This window comes from Monopterus albus, unplaced genomic scaffold (genome assembly GCF_001952655.1).
Source record: "Monopterus albus unplaced genomic scaffold, M_albus_1.0 scaffold2.1, whole genome shotgun sequence".
In the NCBI taxonomy this organism is placed as follows: Eukaryota; Metazoa; Chordata; class Actinopteri; order Synbranchiformes; family Synbranchidae; genus Monopterus; species Monopterus albus.
In genome coordinates this window covers 6,726,133-6,745,331 of record NW_018127882.1, presented here as the reverse complement: position 1 = coordinate 6,745,331, position 19,199 = coordinate 6,726,133, and the positions used below count along the sequence as shown (strand labels likewise).

Genomic DNA, 19,199 nt, shown 5'->3' with positions numbered 1-19,199 from the left:
CTTTTCTTTGTAATCCGCTGGCAGTTGCTGCACCACGGTAGTCCTTGCGCGGATTGCGAGATGACACCTTTTCATAAAACGAAAGCACCAAGACGGACCTCCTTGAAAGTCTTCGATCTTGTCTATCGTTGTTGCCTTCAGTCGAACGGTGACTGTAGAGACGCTTCTCCCGGCTGTTCTTTGTTCAATAATCCATCGTTCAAGTTCGTCTTCTAACTGTGGCCACCTCGCTTTGTTCCCGCGGAAACTCTGTTTCACCTTTTTAACTTGGCGCAGTTCATATTCTTGCTTCCTCCACTTCCGAATCATAGATTCGTTGATTTTGAATTCATGAACATGAACAACATTTTTACAGATTTTGGAACTCAGTGCACACATAAGGCGCACCGGATTATTAGGCGCACGGCCGATTTTTGAGAAAATTTAAGGCTTTTAGGTGCGCCTTATAGTGCGGAAAATACGGTATTTGTTATACCATGACCTGACACTGCCCTTCTCTCCATCTGTCTCTCTCTCTGCAGTGCAACTCCCTCACAAAAATACAGCCAGCGAGGGGGGAAAGGGGAGGTGGTGGTCACATTTGGGGCTGTGCAGGGCACCCGCTGGGTAGGTAGGAAGGTTCCAGAAGCACGCGTCCAGCTGGAGCTGCTGGAGGGGCCTGAAGACTCCCTTCGATGCAGCTACCAGTACATGTTCCAGAGGCTGCGTGATGTTCGAAATGGTATGTAGCCATACAGGCTTCTTCTTTCTTATCAGTCTCAGAAACCTTGTCCCTTTTACTCTATGTCAAAAACAATGGCTTCCCTGAGCATATTGGTGTAAAAACATACATCTAAAGTAAATGGAAAAACCTCATCAGATAAATGGAGACCATATGAATGTCTATACAGTCACTAACTCGAGGTGCCTGAAGCCTGTGATACAGGATTTTGCTTCTCTGCTTCACAGTGTTGTCAGAGAAGATTGAGGAGCTTGGGGACAGCCTTAAGTCTCAATTCCGCATTGAAGAGTTCTCCCCTGTCTCTCTGCCCGCTCAGGTACAAAGGTGTTTCTGTTGTGGAAAAACTCCTAGAAATGGAACTGTGATTTCCCAAAGGTTGTGAATAGATACACGTAGTTACAATATCAACTTATTGCCTGACTGCTCAGTTTTGTGTGTGTGTATCTGTCCACCCTTAGGAAAGTATAACAGTGATGGGGCAGGTGTGCTGTGACAGTAATGGAAAGCTGAACGCACAGTCGGTTTTGTTGGAGGCAGGACCAGAGCAAGGTGGTCAGCAAGTACCTGTTGATTTATCAGAGCTCAAAGAGTACTCTCTCTTTCCTGGTCAGGTGAGCAGAAGAAAACCTCTTCTCTTGGCAGGTTGTTTACTAAAGTATTCTTAACTTTGTGAGTTAGATCTTTAAAAAAAAAATCTTGTTACATCCAGCTGTGCAACTGTTTGCAGTAGTTAATCTCACACACACACTGAGTGGTGGTCTCTCCTTTGCCTCTGCACTGAGGTTTGTGTGCAGCAGGTTATATGGCCACCAAGAGTAACAGAGCATGCCAAGGACCTGGGCAGAAGACTCACCCAGCGTCTGACCGAGAACTCTGACAACCATTCAGCCCATTTCCACATGCCTGCTGTGTATTAATTCACTCTCCAGGAAGCGTTTATGGTGTTCTTGGATTCATCCCCTTGGCTGTTGTCTTTTCCCAGGTGGTAGTGATGGAGGGAATGAACACAACAGGGACGAAACTGATGGCTTCCAAAGTCTATGAGGTCAGCTACAAGTTTAACAAAATTTCCAAAGACTACTAAATTAAGAGTTAAAGATGATGCCTTTATAAATCACCATTTACCTGAAATATTGTTTCAAAATATAAATTGATATCTGAGCTTTAGAAATGGTGCTTGATTGTTTGTCCTTAGGGAGTTCCTCTTCCCTTCTACACTCCTGAGATGAAAATGGAGATAGATGAAGGTAAGGAATGATGTTGGTTCATACTGGTTTCAGTGCGTCCTGTTACTGACTAATTGACTTCATTTGTCTCATTTACATAAATGAACATACTCTATCTCTTTTGAATGCAGAGCCATTGAATGTACTGGTGGCTTGTGGACCGTACACTCCTTCTGACAGTCTGACCTTTGACCCTCTGCTGGACCTAATCTCTCTCATCGTGAGGGATCGCCCTGATGTCTGCCTGCTGGTACGGTTGTTGCTCCATCATACTCTGTAGTTCTTCAACACACACTATCCAGGTCTGGATAGATCCTCATAAATGCTTCTGTCAGTAGTTTTACAGGCACGTAGTCCTCATATGACTCTTTATTTGTTGTTTTTGTTTTTGTTTTTTCTTCTTCCAGCTGGGACCGTTTGTGGATTCCAAACATGAACAGATTGAGGTAGGTTCAACCATGGACATACTCAGTTTGTGCCCTCATACCAGAGTACCCTCTTCTTCTGGAGAAACAGAACATTGCTTGTGTCCAATTGCTCAGATCACTCTGACGCTTTGATCATGATTATATGTGTTTGTTCAACAGAAAGCCCAGGTGATTGAGACATTTGAGGAGATGTTCTCAAGATGTATCGAAAGCATTGTGGATGGAACCAAAAGGTATTTCTCATATGACATAATGAGGACCTTTAAGCTCCTCATGGTGCCTTATGATGTGTCTTAATCAGAACATATATACCTTAATGATGTTTTCCTCTGTCCAGTGTGGGCTGTCACCTGGTGTTTGTACCCTCCCAGAGAGATGTCCATCACCATTTTATCTACCCACAGCCTCCCTTCACCCTGCCAAACCGGATCAGGGATCAGGCCCAGGTCAGATACACAAAAATCTGATTGTGGAAGTGTTTGTGTAAACTAAAATTGCTTGATGATGAGCATATGCAACAGGCTTGTGAGCAATCATGGCATGCATCTTTCTGCTAGTTTTAAAGTACATATTTGTGAGGAGATAGGGAGGGGTCCAAGTCTAAAGATGCCAGATTCATGTCTTAAAGTCTCTAATGCCTCTTTCACTCAGGTTATTATCAGTAAGATTTCAAGCAGAGGAACTAAGAAAATTATCTGTCTAGTCATTGGCATGTGCATAATCACGTAATGATCAGCATCATGTAATGTTTCCCCTCATGCTCTGCAGCATGTCACCCTGGTCTCTGACCCCTGCACCCTGCTGATTGACGGTGTGACCATTGGCTTGACATCCACTGACATCCTGTTCCACATGGGCGCAGAAGAGATCAGCTGGTGAGGGAGAATCCGATCAGTCGGAATAGAATGAAATAAAATGTTTTTAGTTTGTGTCACATCATTCTCATGAATAAACTGGCTCTGAGCTGTGTTGTATTTCATGTGGTCTTTACCCAAACAACCCATTGGTTTGTGATGCAGTGGCACAGGATCAGACAGATTCTCACGCATACTGAAACACATGCTGACACAAAGGAGGTAGGAGTCTAAGACGAGTTCACTCATTCTTTCCTTTATTGAAGTTGCACAGCATTAATGACCGTTGTGTTTGTCGTTACACCTTTCAGCTACTATCCGCTGTACCCCCCTGTGGAGGACGTTAATATGGATTATGAGAAGTTCCAGAGCTTCGGTCAGATGCCGCTCACCCCTGACGTTCTCATAGTTCCCTCTGAGCTGCGCTACTTTGTAAAGGTACTGGCCTCCAAGACAGAAACTTGTCATTCTCATTTCATTAGATGGCCTTTTAGTTTTTATAATGCAAAAAACAAAGTTAGGGAAATTCAATCTGTTGATCAGACTTCAATGTGTTGACTTTTTAAAAGAACTGCACTTGATTCTCACATAATGCAGCTGCTTCTAAAAAACTATCAAAACCAAAGTTTCACTGAAAGTATGCCTCCTCCCAGTGGACACATTTTTATTTGTAAAAAAAAAACATTTAGACTGAAGATCGTAGGAAAGGCCTCTTTAGTCTTTTGTTGACCTCATCTCTGTCTGTCTTCAGGATGTGGTCGGCTGTGTTTGCATCAATCCTGGACGTCTCACCAAAGGCCAGGTGGGTGGTACCTACGGCCGGCTGCTCATTCAGCGGAGCGCCCCGTCAGAGGATGGGAAGAGAGTGAGCCCCTGTTTGGCTGCTCAGGTGGTAAAAATCTAACACGTGGAAAGACTCAGTGTTTATTGTCACCTGAAGTAACCTGATCAAAGACCCTGAGCCATTTTGTGAGGTCAGGTTGCAAACAAAAAGCTGCACTCTCCAAACACCCTGATGTAAAAATGTAAAGAGAAAATCTAATTCTGTTGGGGTTTAGTCTGAATGGTGGTGTCACCAGTCACTCAAATACAGCCACAACAGTTCCAATAAATTGTCACCCTTTCTACTTCACTGTGTATTTGTTTGTTCTAACAGAGTATTTTTATAGTTATCCTGTGGTTTGAGTTACACCTGATGTGAAAAAAGTATATCTATAGCAGTTTAATATATTGGGGTTATTCTAGATGAGATTTCTTTTTTCATCCTTGGGTAGAACATTTGGATTTCAATTTAATTAAATGCTAGGAAACAAAATATCTATAACCTAGTTTTTCATAAGTAGTTTTAATATTACACTAAATTCTAAGTGACTGAGGTATGTTGTTGTCCTCTGTTCTCATGTGTGGGCAGTTAGGACCAACACATTTAGTCATAAAAATCATCAGAGTCACTTTGGTGATTTGACTCCGTCGATCTGTCCAGCTTCACTTGAAACATCTCCACGTTGTCACAAATTGCTGGGGGAAAATGAAAGAGACCAGAATCAGCATCTACACCAAGTTTTTTTTGGGATGTGATTGTAATGATACACTCTGTACCTTTGTGTTTCTCCTCAGCTTTCAGGTCCTTTTCTCTGAAAATGTTTAAAAAAAATGTTGGAAACATATTTTCAGATGCATTTTGCCATTAGAGAAGTAAAAACTACTCACTCTTTTCTTCTTTGTTCTTGAGGTGCAAGGAGATTCTCAATATCGTCGTCCTCACTGAAATCATTTGAGTCATCAGAGGATCCTGTCTTACTCCCCTTCTCAGTAGCATAATCCTCAGATGCTTCCCCAGGGACAATTGGCATCTTTTTAGATCTAAAACAGATATCATGTGGTTCAGGTGTTGTCATTTGCAATGAAAATCATCTGATTTCTTCATCTTACCTGTTCTCCTTTGAGATGATACTGTCCTCTGAATCTCTTTTCTCCTCTGGTTCTTCTTCATCATTCCTCTGCTCCTCCTTGTCCGACCCCTCATCCTCTTCTGTCTTCTCCTCACACCTTTCACCCTCATCTTCATCCTGAGAGGAGGCAGGACCCTGTTGTCTCTTCTCACAGTCTTTTTTCTTCAGCCTGTTTATATCATCTCCCTGATCCTCACACTCCTGTTCCTCTATCTCGTCCTCTGCTCCCGTCTCCTCTTCTTCCTCTGCTCCTCCATCCCGTCTTCTGCTCCCGTCTCCTCTTCTTCCTCTGTTGTGTTCTTTCTGGCAGAACCTTTATCATCATCTCTCTCCTCCTGCTCTTCCTCTATTAGACATTTATCTTTTTCTTCAGCAACATCATCTCCATTTCCACCTCCCAGATCTGTTTTGGCTCCACCTTTGTTTTCAGGCTTTATACAAATGCCTCCCACCTCCACGCTACAGCTCTCTGATTTGTCATCTGGACTATAATTTGCTGCATTTTCACTCGTGCATTCCTCAGTCTGACATCCTGCCTCCTCACCACTGGACTGACTCCCAGACTCATCTCCCTTGCTCCTGGCCTTTTCCTTTGCCACAGTCTCCATCCTTGGTGATTCAGCAACTTGTCTCCCACCTCTTCTCCTTGTTTTCCTACTTCGAGTTGTGCTGTTTTTGCCTGATAAGGAGTCATTTCCTGATCTTTTGATGGCTTCAACTGAGGTATTGACAACAGCATTGGAACTCCTAGATGACCTGAAAGAGGAAGGAACAACATTCTATGTTGGTAGACAATAAGGTAAGGTAGAAGATTTTCCAGAGTAAAAACAGCAATACCACATAATAAAAATACCCCATTTAAAATGGCCCTGCATTTAAAGCAATAAGCATTCATGCAACATGTGCTGTGTGAGTCTTACTTCTTGACAGAACAAAAGTGAAAAGCCAATACAGTATGCAGGGAACACAAATGGTTAGGTGAATTAGTTGCACCAAATACAGAGTGAAATCTACTGAGAACATATTTACTTACTCCTGAGAGCTGTGCTCCTCTTTCTCAGTGGAGGTACAATGTGATCTTCCTATCTTCTTCCTCTTTCTGCTGGTCTGACTTGAATCCCTGCTGCTCTCACTGTTCTCTGTATGACCACTGGACAGACGGACTATGTACAGTACAACACAAGATAAGGCAAGACAAGCTTGTACATACCATATGCATACACACACTGATACGAGTGCTTGTGTTTTCCTTTCCCACCTGGTTTAATGTCAAGCTCCTGGGACAAATGACTGCTTCTGCTTCCACCACCTCTCTCACTTCTTGAGCTTGATGCTCCGCTTGTCTCAGCCTCCTCCCTCGCAAACTGCGAGACCCTCAAATGGGATTGATGTTGGGTTAGCCAGGAGGACTGAATGTAGGGGAGATGAGAGGAGACATCTTGGTTGTAGTCTGAGTGGCTGTTTTGGTTGTTTTGCCCTAGAGGTGCATCAACTTTGTGGCCTTTTGGTAGGGCCTGCAAACAGAAATAAGTGCTAAATGGGAGTTTGGATGTTTGCATGAAAATAAATAAAAAAAAATTGGTGTGATTCTATAAATCAAATTTCAGAATAAAAAAACTAAAAAAAAAAATACAACAGCACAACTTGGCTGTGGAAAATAGTTTCTGAAATAAGTTCCGATCTTCTAGAAGAATGTATAAATACCGCAAATTTACCTAACAGAAACTTCTTTTTAAAACTGAGGTAATTGTGTCACTACTATTTGTTAAAGTGAATGAGGAAGAGAACAAACCTTGTGCAAGTAGAGGTCAATCTGCAAAGGGCTTTGCTACTCTATTGTTTAGACATGATGTTAAATAATCCTACATCTTCTTTTTCACACTGATAGGGCATCATGGCATACAGTAAAACATTATCTTAAATGCTATAAGTAGAAAAAAAAACATTCTTTGTCACATGAATCATTTAGACAGATAATGAGTAGTAAACAGCAGCATTGGCTCTGTTAATGTGTATCTTGTGACTTTGTGGACTTTGTCAGTGCTCACTCTAATAATGCTATGCATTAGGAAGAAGACCTTTTTGAAGATCAGCTTTCATCAAATATCAAAATGATTCATGATAGCTGAGTTCAAATCTAAAGCCGAGTTGTGAACCTTGGCCACATTTCGGATTTTCGGAGGAGTAAAGTTTAGGGAAGATGTTCAACACAAGACAACTCTGCTCTTACCTTCCATTGAGCAGTTTGTGTTTTCTTCTTGATTTGCTGCTGCCGGAGTGGGGTGCTCTCCACCAGGAGCCGCTCATACTCCATCTGCAAGAGGCAAAGGTCAAGAAGAGCTTTCAGCACCACAGCTTCACAGAGGAAAGAGGAATGGCTCCTTTTCCCGAGCTACTTCCTAAATTCTTCTGTTGCACTGTGTGTGCGTGTGTGTTTTCTGTGTCCATGTACCCGAATAGTTTTCATGGCAGCACTGCGGGCCAACATCTCTCTCAGCATGTCCTGAGCTTTCTCTAACTGCTGCATAAGCTGCCTGTTGTGTTGTCGTGCTGCTTGCTCTCTCTCCTTCAGCTCCTGCCAGTGCTGCTGCAGGTGCATCACTCTGCTGTGGGTAACACACATATGCAAGGTGAGATCAAAAACATTTACAACAGCATACTGTACACAGTGATCCACAATTTAAACATTTTGTTGATTTTTGTCAGTTCACTTACAGATGACTCTGGAGATTTGAGAAGTCAGCTTGAAACAGCTTGGAACTGTAAAGAGGCAGTGCATCATAATAAAACATCATATTAACCCATGTCACACACATACCTGAGCTGACAGTATTAAACTTCACTGCTTACATACACTGCTGAATGAATGTAGCATTCAAATCCCACTCATGAAGAAAATGTACTCTAAACCAAACAATACATAAATTATTTAACTAAGTAGTATTACTGGAATATACTTGAAACAGTGCCTATTGTGTTTAGTGAATAATTTCTACAGTGTTTAAAGAAGAAAACAACAAATTCCATATGTATCCCACCCTGACTCCATGGCAGCATTCAATGATCTTACCTATTTTTAACACTGTGGTTTGTAAAAGTGTTTTGTTCTGTGCCGGTCAGATGTCCAAGAGACTGTAAATTCTCCTTCGGTGCAGCCATGACTGCAGGATTTATGTAGATGTTGAGATTATCAGGGATTAAGGTCTGCACTCTGGGGGGGGGGGGACACGGTAGGGGGGTTAAGTTATAACAGCTTTTTTTTTTTTTTTGTCCTAGTTAAATTACCCACTTAAATACACAGCAAGTCTACTTGAAAAAAGTAAAAATCATTACTGTGGTTCTTAATAATGTTATATATTCAAAACTGATTTCTGTCTAATTTATGTTTTGGAGGAGTGTGGCAAACACATAAAACACAAGCAGGCAAGCATCTTAAATATACAGCTGAACCCTCTGTTAAGACCTTTAGGCTATTAGGCTTCAGATTGGAATGTAATATACATACATCTTTATTTTTATAAAGAAACCTACAGCCTACTTACCTACAGGTAACTGTAAAGCACAGAAAAATGTGTAGTTTTTCAGGTTAATGTAGACTAACAGTCATGTATATTTATCATCTTTTCTGTATACGTATCTGCACCTGTGTTTTCAGACAATAAAGATCAAATTAGGTGTGTGCCATGAATGGGGGAATGGGTAAATTCATTATTTTCATTATTGATTTACCTCCTGACTTATTCATTTTCAAGATTAAACAAATGGTTGTTTGGTTAGTAAAAATTCAGACAATAATGAGAAATGTCTTTTCCAAACTGACACTTTCACAGGCTAAATCAGATTTTTTATTTTTATTTTAAAATACCATGTCTAAGAAGCTGGAACCATGAAATGTCTGCAATTTTACATGAAAAATAATAATAAAAGTGTAATCTTTTCTGTCACTGCCTAACAGATTAACTGTTTAACTGCTACTGTTAGTGTACTGTATATACTGTTGGGTAGTTTCATCTGTAACAAAACATTTTGTAAATTCTTCAAATGTTTTGTAGGAAATATACAGTACTCTTAATTTGTAAAGTGAAATCTTACACGCGGAACTATAATACCTTGTATTACGGATATATTTTCGTGTAACACCTGTTGGCAGATGCTCGACTGTACAGTAGCAGAGAACGTGGTAAAGAAAGGACATTATATAGAGCCAACAACATCATATTTTAAATTTTACATCACATTAACTTGTCCCGGATCATTTCTAGGTATCACTAATATACTGCGGTTGATTTAACCTCGATTAAAGATAATGAAGCAGCTATTTTGGCAAAGCTAACCATCAGTTTCCACAGTGCGTCTGTCAAATCAGTCCTCTCTCTGAGCTCATTGCGTTTTGATTCAAACACTACGGATACGAACGGGCAGAAAACATGGCGAGTTTTGCTAGTACAATATTTTATAGGGTAGACAAGGTGTGTCGCCATCTCCCCGTAGCCCTCAACACCTTCCTGGTCTTCTCTATCACCGGGGAGGTGAGCTACCTTGTCTTGGTCGAAGCTCCGCTGGAGGCGGATCAGAAGAAGACGGAGTGGTCCGCCTGGTGGAAGATGATCCACCTGCTGGCCCAGTACTTCATGCTGGGCAACATCTGCTGGAACGCCCTGCTCTTCCTCAGAACCAGTCCCAGCATCAAGGGGGTGTTCCTGGGTGGAGAGGGCATGGGCCAGGGGTGGAGGTACGGAAAGAACTGTGGGTGATTGTTATAGACCAGAAGATGAATTAGCCTACACGTCACCTTGTTGCGTGAATTTACAGTGCACTGTATTTTCAAACTATAGGCAACCCTAATTACCCGTGTACTTCTGGTCTGGAGTTGTTTTCAAAGTTTCAGTAACGTTAAACTTCCTTCCTTCCCGTCAAGGGATGTTTTTGAGTTGAGATATTTGAATAGAAAAGCAACACTAATACCGTAAATCAAAAACAAAACAAAGCATAGTTGTACGCGTTAGAGATTACAAAATAGTAAAGAAGATCATTTATAATAGAAAAGTAATGTGTGGCTGAAATAGGTGAAACAGGAGAAAATGCACAGTATATCTTTTTCATTTTGTGAATGAAAAAGAGATTTTAAAAAGTGCTTTTACACTGAAAGGGCATTCTTGAGTTACATGGGATTAACTCATCATAAACCAAATCTACCCACTGAATCATCTGTGCAGACTATGGAAATCCTAGGTTGGTGGAGGGGTTGTCTAGAGTGTGTGTAAAATACTTGAGGAGTATTAAGGAACTGAAGGTTGTCTGATTATTTGCAGGTCATGTGGTGAACATGGTCGTTGTGCAGTCAGACACAATGAAGCCAGAAGGATGCAGTCACATTGTGGTTTATTGTAGTCTTTGTTGTAGGAGGTTTTGCAGGTTATCGGATGATTCAGGTGGTATAGTAGCTGGGCTGGACCATGCTAGATCATTACATCTTCAACAGATTATACAGGGAATAAATATCTATCACGATCTAAGAAAACAGGTTCTCAGATTTTTCAGAGATGTAAAGATAGATTTACCACTTGTGCCAGTTTGATCTGTGAAATGTTTATAAGCACCTCTATATAATAATAGTTTCCCTTTTCTCCACACAGGTACTGTTACACATGTGAGACACACACTCCTCCACGCTGCTCCCACTGCTACGACTGCAAAGTGTGTGTGCTGCGGCGGGATCACCACTGTGTCTTTTTTGGCCAGTGCGTAGGCTTCCGTAACTACCGCTACTTCCTCAGCTGCTTGTTATTTATGTGGTCTGGACTTCTGTATGCCACTCTGATGAACGCAGAGGTCTTCATTGTCATTTTGAAGGAAGGGGTGACTGTGCACAGTGTCCTTCTGCTGCTCATACCTTGGATCATGTTGGTTTCAGGTAGGATCTGGTTTCTCACTTCTTGGCTTCTGCTCCTTGCAGCTGTGGTACTTATAATTTATAAACATACTGCATACACTGATAGGTAGAATTCATTGTTCTTTTAAAGCAGAGTGAGCTCCTAAATGAAAACTAGAGGAAAGAAGGGTGGAGCAGCTGTGGCTCAGGAGGTAGAGAAGGTCAAAAAGTGCTCTTTAAGTGCAAGCCCAGTTACCAAGGGTGGTCAAAAACCTGTGTCAAACGTAAAGCATGTTTGTTGTTGTTGTTGTTGTTTTGCTTTTCTGTTTTTAAACAGTCTGCTCATTATGTTCTTGATTAATCGGTTGGGTTTTTTCTATAAACTGACATCTTCAAGTGACTTGTTTTTTCTAACAACAGTCCAAAACCCCAGAATATTTTGTTTACAATAAAAACCTGTAAATCCTCACACTGTAAAGCCTGGAAGGGGTTCATATTGGTATTTCTGTTTGGAAAAAATACAGTTATTGGATTCTCAAAAGTTGCCAGTTAATTTTATCTTGGTCAACCAGTTAATTAAAGATAGTGTTGAATATTTTGAAATTCTCTTTTCATCCCAATGGCAATGAATACATTGATTTGATTTCAAGCATGTAAAGACAGTTGATATGACAACACACATGATTGTACACATAATCCAATATCAATTTGCTTATACCTAGTACATGCTTGAATGGAGTAGGAAGAAGTCAGACTTATCCAGTCCTACCCCATGACATCATCTTACCATCATTGGTTTGCAAGCAGTAAATGATTCACTTCTACACACACACTTAATATTATACTAAAAAATGATTATAACAGTGTTAACATTCTTACATAATTACATTCTTAAATAATTCTCTTCTACACCACACAAGTAATATACTAAAGAATTATTACAAAGTGTTAACATTCATACACCACACCCACAATGTTCCATCTAATTAATCATTAAGCCTGTTCTTACATATATCTTGATTGACACATACCTTTATATTTATGTTTAAACTCATCAATTCTATTACTATTTTTTATGTCCACACTTAAATTATTCCATAGTTTTACCCCACTTATGGAAATACAAAATCTTTTTTTGGTTGTACGTATAGCATGAATTTTTAAATTTAACTGACCCCTTAAATTGTATCCCCCTTCCCTTTCATTAAATAGTTTTTGAATTCCACCAGGTAATAAATTGCTCCTGGCTTTATACATAAACACTGCAGTCTTATATCCCACTAAATCAAAAAATTGTAACAATTTAGACTGTATGAAAGCTTAATTAATCATTAAGCCTGTTCTTGCATATATCTTGATTGACACATACCTTTATATTTATGTTTAAACTCGTCAATTCTATTACTATTTTTTATGTCTACACTTAAATTATTCCATAGTTTTACCCCACTTATGGAAATACAAAATCTTTTTTTGGTTGTACGTATAGCATGAATTTTTAAATTTAACTGACCCCTTAAATTGTATCCCCCTTCCCTTTCATTAAATAGTTTTTGAATTCCACCAGGTAATAAATTGTTCCTGGCTTTATACATACTGTAGCACCAGTTTAGATGTGTTCTAGTCTGTACTGGACTGTAAGTCTCTTGATTGTATATATTCTTGTAAAGCATGCAGAAAGTTTGTTTTAGTGCTATTATTATAACACACAAAAAGCAAAACAAAACTTTCATTTGTACCTGGTAGAGGTACACATTTGTTTGTACTTTTTTACTACTAAGATTAACTAATTTTAATTATTCTGAAATGACCTATTTTTGACTAGCCATCACATACACATAGTGTATACTACCATATATAATAACAAATATTCCCAAGCCTGATGCTCCCTAATTCATTGTTTACCTGTCTCATATATTTTTACTTGCTCACATGAGAGAACGTTCTGATAATAATGTGGTATTAATCAACCACATTTTTCCACAGCGATCAGTACCTGCAATCATAAATACTGTACATGTTAAGGAAACTATAAAAATGGCACTTTAATGCCAGAGGAATTGTTTCCTCGTATTCAATTTGACAAATGCCGTGTCTTATATGTTATTTCCCCCTGAGCTCTTGTTAAATTTTAATGCACAAGGATGCTGTCTTTATGCCTCTGGTGCACTGGTTCAGTTGCTTGAGATCAAATGGAGCCCGTTAACAAAGCCTTGGCTGACTCTGTCTCTTCTCTGTGTCCTAGGCCAGGTCTCAGCACGTGCCTTCGCTTTCGCCTTTATCGCAGACACGTGTGTGGTGGGCTTTCTGCTGGTGTCCGCCTTCTTCTTCTTCCATCTCTTCCTGCTGTTTTGGGGACAGACCACGAGGGAGTGGTACTCATCCCGCCGACCCTACAACCTGGGACTCCTGGGCAACCTGCGTCACTCTCTGGGCTTTCGCTGGTACCTCTGCTGGCTTTGTCCCCTCATCCCATCACCTCTGCCTGGAGACGGGATAAACTTCCAGGTCACAGGATCACTGGAACCCACACGGTAACACCTGAAAGTCTGAATATTTACAAGCTGTGTGTCTTTACTTTAATGGTGATGGTTAATGTTATTGGGGAGCAGCAGCAGGGAAGATAACCTCAGTTCAAGAAGAGGTAGCTTGGGATTGGAAGAAGCTAGAATAATGTGTGGTTGTTAAAGATGTTACTGGGTATAACTCTCTGCCAGTAACTTCTCTGTAGCCTTTGCCTGTGCTGAAACAAAGAAATCTTGGGTCTACTTTGGAAGGTATTGAAGCGGGTTTCAGAATATTAACACAGTAATTAGCAGTATTACTTTGGATTACTGGGCACTGAAAATGTGTGTAAACATCACTGAAATGAGAATGTATTTTATTGGTTGTGAAAAATATATGAATTCTTATTAAAAAGCACTCACCGTTGACTCCTGGGTAGTCATCCTCTTTGAATGAGTGACTACTTATCTGGAAGGTTTGTATACAGTTAAGCTGCCTAAATCTGAATGTTGAACATATTTGACCAAAAAAACAACTATCATTAGCCTCCTGTCTGCTCTTGTATTAGATGATTGTGTTGCACTTGTGCTTTCCACTTCTACATCCACTCCTGAGCTGAGTTTATTACACTGAACTTTATACAGGATATTGTTGGGTCAATGAGAGGGGATTCACAATGATGTCTCAACATCTACAAGACGACTTATGTCAGAAAGCAATCAGCAGAAATTGTACATGATGTGAAATCTAGTGTTGCATTTTACAGAATAACATAAAGCCATCAAGTGAATACAGTATTTAAAATCTACCCATAGAGGCAACATGAACAATCTCTCTCCGTGTTTCATATAACATTGCCTACTGGATGTTTCAGTCAGTAACAGACAACAACAAACCACACAGTGTATAAAATGATGTGTGCTGAATTACACAACAGCTGTGTTCCAATTTCCTACAGTACACTACAGAGTATATACTATGTACTACTCTCTAAAGCACTGATTTTGCGGTTAGTATACCATTTTACACAATACACTGGATACGCTACTTATGCTGACAGATATCAAATTGTGAGTAGTGTATATTATATTTTTTCACCTCCCTTGATTTAGTATTTTAGTACGGATTTGGAACACAGCTAGCATGGCCTACAGACATTGGTGCCAGCTGAACTTCAGTTACCACATTACAATTCTTCTCCATTTTTGTAGTGTTGCTTTTGTAATTTTAATTCTTCAATCCTTGAAATGTAGTGAACAGTTGCAACAGGTACTCTTAATTGTCTTAAACTAAAATTTACATTACAATATTGTAAGTACTGTTAATTGACTTAAAACTGTGTATTGTTAATTGAGATGTATCTGCTTAATTTCTTTTCTTTTTGTGCTATTTCATATGATGATCATTTGATGTTTGCTTTTGCTATTGGAAAGTGTTTCAATAAATTGTCAATGGAAGTACAGGACCACTAGAAAATGTTTAATTGTACTATTTTGTATTTTGTACTCTTACAAAATGGTGGTGTTGTAAGTTGTGTTATAATTATTAAATGTGAGTTTGGAAATTGTGTTCTTCAGTTCACATAATTCTAAACATGGAGATGAAGAAAAACTAAGGCTAACAAACCATTTTTTAATAATTTAATCACAAAAACAGCTTTAACTTGAAATTACTTTTAGAAAGAAGGGGGATGCGCTCAAACTAGCTTTTAAACTGTTAGAAATGTGATTACAGTTAATACAGACAAAAACATTTTTGGACCCATCCTCATTATCCTAAAACATTAAAATCTTACAAGGGACGTCTTTGCCTGTTCCACGTAGGAGATACTGTTCATTTAGCTAAACCAACTGTCATGGCCACGGTACTTAGCGTAGTAGGTTCTCACTATAGGATTTCTGTGCTCGGTATGGCAATTTAGCTGGTTAAACCTTTAGTTGGGATGTATCTGTGATTTGTTGGTAAGGTATTTTCTGTCCATTTAAAAGCGGGTATATCACCATAACACAGTATAAGTAGTATCTTTACTTTTAACTAGCATATAGTTAACGTAATAAACACTTGACCTGCGTTGCGTAAAGTTCGCTAACTGAAAGAGGTTAGCTAAGTCAGTGAAAACATGAATGAATGATGTTTCTCATCAAAAACACCGACTTCATTTCTTCGAAACCAGTCAGCGTGTAAAATATTAGCATTTAGCTAGCCAGCCAATGCTAAGCTAAACTAAGTTATTTGAAACATCTGTCTGTAACCTACATAGACATAATATACATAGACGATTATGTCATTTGGATGCAGCCCCTGAAGCGAGACACAGGAAACAGAAATATTGCAAAATAATAATAATAATAACGCGAAAATAAGAGACATTTTAGCATAGTTTTTATTTTGTAATGTACATGTAGTCTCGTTTTTTTCGTCAACAATATTGCATTATACATTTAATTATAGTCATCGTCACATGACCAGCATTTTTGTTGCGTCTCGCTTCGTTTTCGTCACGCGATAAGGGTTCATTGATGACGATATTTTGTCATAATTTTCGTTGACGAACGCAACACCTGGGGCCTTACTAGGGAAGCCCATTCCCGCCAGTTACTCCGACTTAGCTAAGTCGAAATTCTGACATAGCTAAGTCGAAATTCCGACATAGCTAAGTAGAAATAATGACTTAAGTAAATCTAAGTAGAAATTCTAACTTAGCTATGTCAGAATTTCGACTTAGCTAAGTCGGAATAACTACATAGCTAACTCGAAATTCCTACATAGCTCAAAGTATCTTGACGTAAGCCTGTCAAGCGGAAGTAGTTATTCTTTTTCCTGTTTGGTTGTTTTTGGCGCGGAGACAGAGAGCTGCAGCACCCTTTACCGTAGCGTAGCGTGCACTGGATAACAAACAGCCATTGAAATTAACTCAAAACGGACCCACGCCTGAAATAATCTTCAATTATTCCATCCATCTGAACTGTGTGGTGTGAAAGGTGCTGTAGCGTTAGCTATCAGTCTCCGCGACAAAACACGAAGAAGAATAACTACTTCCGTCCGACTTAGATAAGTAGAAATAACGACTTAGAGCGTTTTATTTCTCATTTAACTGGCGGGAATGGGCTTCCATACCTTTCTGTGCCTCTCATGTTTTCCCTGTGTGTGTGTGTGTGTGTGTGCGGAGGGAGGGGGTGGGGCGGTATCCAATAGCAACCATGACATCTCAGTTTCAGAATTTGCATGCACATCAAAGGACTAAAACTGATTACATCACAGACAATATTAAACTGCACTGAGTTTCACAAACTGGTATTCAGAACCACAATTCCACACTCAGAGAGAAGCAGGATTGTTGATTTTGAGATGTCATCAGACTTGAGAAGTCAAGGATTTCAGTTTTTTACTGTACAATATTGGCAAGTTTGATTTTGCTATAGGGAGTACACAGAGATCTAAGAAACAGACACAGAAGTCAAGGATTTCAGTTTTTTACTGTACAATATTGGCAAGTTTGATTTTGCTATAAGGAGTACACAGAGCTCTAAGAAACAGACACAGAAGAGGCACAAAAAACTAACTAGATACTTTATGTATTAGAAATGTTTAGTGGAGATAGGATGTCTAGTTAGACTGTTAAATGCTTAGGCATGCTTATGAGTTTCTACAGGGTACATCTGGTCAAGGATATCTAGAGAGAAAAGTTGATGACTGTCAGCAGACAGGATGTTTAATATTATTATTATGACGTGTATAACTGTAGCCTTAGCCATAATATGTTGTTATGTTTAAGTCACGACATGTTACTAGAGGTCGTGTGAGAATGTTTTTAGCTACACACCACTTAATCAACAGACATACACACACATTGACTTGCTTCATGTTTTGACTACTGCTATGGCCAGCTGCAGAGCTGGCAACAGACATCGCCAAGTCCAGTGGCAAAAAGAGAAAACCTTCTTTATTGGGCAGTTGAGCAAATATAAAGAGCTCTCTAAGAGCCAAACAGATTCACTGAAGAAGGATTGGAGGTGCAAGATGCCTGAGTGTGTAATGTTAATTTTTACCTGTGTTCATGGAATAAATCAGCACTGTTTTGTAGTTACTTGGACTGCCTCGTCTCTGAGTCAGTATGGTAAAAAGTACCGGGTACAACAAGCCAAACTGAAAACCTAAAGGAGGCTCATCTGAATTATGCGCAGGACAAGGCAATACACCTTCAGACCATACAGGACCTCAAGAGTTCACTGGAGAATGAGTGTCTCCAGTGGAAACAGCTACTCACGTAGCAGCAGCAACAGTCCCAGGAGCAGAAGCAGGATACCTGCAGCACCAAAACCTGCAGTCTTCGAAATGCGCTCCATACAACTTTTAGTGTGTTCTGGGCAAGCGCACACAGTTAAGTCCATCACCTGAACATCAGCGCACGACTTTCCTTGCTGGTCCTTGACCAACAGTGCTATTTTGTAGTTGCCTGGCCATAAGTTGGCTTGGTCTCGCAGAATGGCTGTGGTGTCTGATGAAAGACAAATTTTAAAATTTGCTGCACAAGTTATGAAGATTGTTTATGCCTTGCAATTTGTAATAAGGCTCTTTAAATATAAAGCCAGGATGGGCCTTTAGTTGGCTTTTGAGGGAAAAATGGATGTAGGTAACATTATTATTGGTTGTATTTGATTTGAGAATCCCAGTAATCCATGCCAGTAATTAAACTTGCAGCGTCTGGAAACTGGAATACCCACATAAAGCAGTCTATTATTAAGTACTTTCTGTGACGTGTAGTACAAAAGATATGACAGTGATGACAAAGTGCAGCTTTGCTATGAGCAAAACACCCCTAGTGAGTGTGTTTGGAGCTTAAAACAATTTATTTGTAGCAACAATAGAAAACATGTTTGAGTTAATACATATTTGTACAATGAAATTACTAAAAAAACAAAAGCAAAAAAGACTAAGCAGCAGTTTTCTTCTGAGTCTCTAGAAACCTAAAGTTTTGGAGTTACAAAACTAGAGCTAAATGCTGCCTTTGTCTGAAGCCCTTTTAATGTAAACCTCAAAGAACAATGGCCTTTTAACAGGGTAGTATTGGAACTTTGCCAAGCAGTAACTGTCCTCTTCACATGGTCTTACCATTAAAATGCTCCACTGTCCATTTCCCCTTGCTGCTCTCCTGAATCACACTGAACTCAAACGGTGCTGAATTTGGAAACGCATCTTCATCTACAGCTGTCACATAGATCACATTATCCTCCAGGCACATGGTATGAGCTGTAGTGGTCAGTTTTGGACAGTGATCATTAAAGTCCTCCACCTGAATGGCTATGGTCCCTGTGGCAGTCTTTGAGGGAATGTCTGTAAGTCAATTAAAAGAGAAATTCACATTAACATGTTGTATGCCACAGACAGTACATCCATAGGGGAATAATGACAACTTTTTACATATGTACACAACTCACCATTGTTGATGCATATAATTTCGGCATTCATTCATACCATTGCCCATATCCACACATTTTCTGGGTATGAGGATTATACTGGACATGTTCTGCATCCAACATAAGACACACATATCCATATTTAGCTGGGTCTTCCTCTTGTTTCTTTTTCAGCATGTCTAAGATCATTATGTTCAGGCCAGGCTTGGCATCCACAGAACTCA

The 19,199-nt window shown here is 39.7% G+C and overlaps 4 protein-coding genes across 4 annotated transcripts in view; 3 read left to right on the top strand and 1 right to left on the bottom strand.

Moving 5' to 3' along the window:
- pola2 (polymerase (DNA directed), alpha 2) overlaps positions 1 to 4,326 on the top strand; it is a 7,343-nt gene extending 3,017 nt beyond the window's left edge. The window contains exons 6-18 of the mRNA XM_020592113.1: positions 522 to 721; positions 949 to 1,037; positions 1,180 to 1,332; positions 1,704 to 1,766; positions 1,917 to 1,968; positions 2,079 to 2,197; positions 2,355 to 2,393; positions 2,535 to 2,608; positions 2,713 to 2,821; positions 3,144 to 3,250; positions 3,395 to 3,451; positions 3,541 to 3,667; positions 3,981 to 4,326. Of these exons, the coding sequence (XP_020447769.1) occupies positions 522 to 721; positions 949 to 1,037; positions 1,180 to 1,332; positions 1,704 to 1,766; positions 1,917 to 1,968; positions 2,079 to 2,197; positions 2,355 to 2,393; positions 2,535 to 2,608; positions 2,713 to 2,821; positions 3,144 to 3,250; positions 3,395 to 3,451; positions 3,541 to 3,667; positions 3,981 to 4,133 (1,342 nt within the window). The 3' untranslated portion in view covers positions 4,134 to 4,326. The remainder of the gene's footprint in view (positions 1 to 521; positions 722 to 948; positions 1,038 to 1,179; positions 1,333 to 1,703; positions 1,767 to 1,916; positions 1,969 to 2,078; positions 2,198 to 2,354; positions 2,394 to 2,534; positions 2,609 to 2,712; positions 2,822 to 3,143; positions 3,251 to 3,394; positions 3,452 to 3,540; positions 3,668 to 3,980) is intronic.
- An 11-nt stretch (positions 4,327 to 4,337) lies between these two features.
- Positions 4,338 to 19,027, bottom strand: LOC109955395 (neurofilament medium polypeptide-like). Its single transcript, XM_020591533.1, has 15 exons — positions 18,997 to 19,027; positions 18,671 to 18,892; positions 17,826 to 18,056; positions 9,720 to 9,925; positions 8,252 to 8,385; positions 7,897 to 7,941; positions 7,634 to 7,787; positions 7,412 to 7,495; positions 6,440 to 6,695; positions 6,215 to 6,344; positions 5,430 to 5,937; positions 5,162 to 5,385; positions 4,940 to 5,092; positions 4,829 to 4,863; positions 4,338 to 4,747 (listed from the first exon to the last, which is right to left on the bottom strand). Exons 1-15 carry the CDS (start codon positions 19,025 to 19,027, stop codon positions 4,656 to 4,658), a joined length of 2,505 nt encoding a protein of 834 aa, XP_020447189.1. The 3' UTR covers positions 4,338 to 4,655.
- On the top strand, positions 9,255 to 14,343 carry zdhhc24 (zDHHC palmitoyltransferase 24). The gene is made up of 3 exons (XM_020592123.1): positions 9,255 to 9,913; positions 10,818 to 11,095; positions 13,299 to 14,343. Exons 1-3 carry the CDS (start codon positions 9,609 to 9,611, stop codon positions 13,589 to 13,591), a joined length of 876 nt encoding a protein of 291 aa, XP_020447779.1. The 5' UTR covers positions 9,255 to 9,608; the 3' UTR covers positions 13,592 to 14,343.
- The window catches only part of LOC109955668 (polyamine-modulated factor 1-binding protein 1-like), a 9,963-nt gene continuing 5,988 nt past the window's right edge, over positions 15,225 to 19,199 (top strand). The window contains exon 1 of the mRNA XM_020592093.1: positions 15,225 to 15,519. The gene's annotated coding sequence lies outside the window, so the exon portion shown is untranslated. The remainder of the gene's footprint in view (positions 15,520 to 19,199) is intronic.

Bases quoted from the DNA above. Each gene is read 5' to 3' on its own strand.
- LOC109955395 (XM_020591533.1), bottom strand. From the start codon at position 19,027: ATGAATGCCGAAATTATATGCATCAACAATG. The intron at 5,093-5,161 runs GTAAGATGAAGA...TATCTGTTTTAG, and splicing joins ATCATCTCAAAGGAGAACAG to ATCTAAAAAGATGCCAATTG. The intron at 4,864-4,939 runs GTGAGTAGTTTT...AAACATTTTCAG, and splicing joins CAAGAACAAAGAAGAAAAGA to AGAAAAGGACCTGAAAGCTG.
- zdhhc24 (XM_020592123.1), top strand. From the start codon at position 9,609: ATGGCGAGTTTTGCTAGTACAATATTTTATAGGGTAGACAAGGTGTGT. The intron at 9,914-10,817 runs GTACGGAAAGAA...TTCTCCACACAG, and splicing joins GGCATGGGCCAGGGGTGGAG to GTACTGTTACACATGTGAGA. The intron at 11,096-13,298 runs GTAGGATCTGGT...TCTGTGTCCTAG, and splicing joins TTGGATCATGTTGGTTTCAG to GCCAGGTCTCAGCACGTGCC.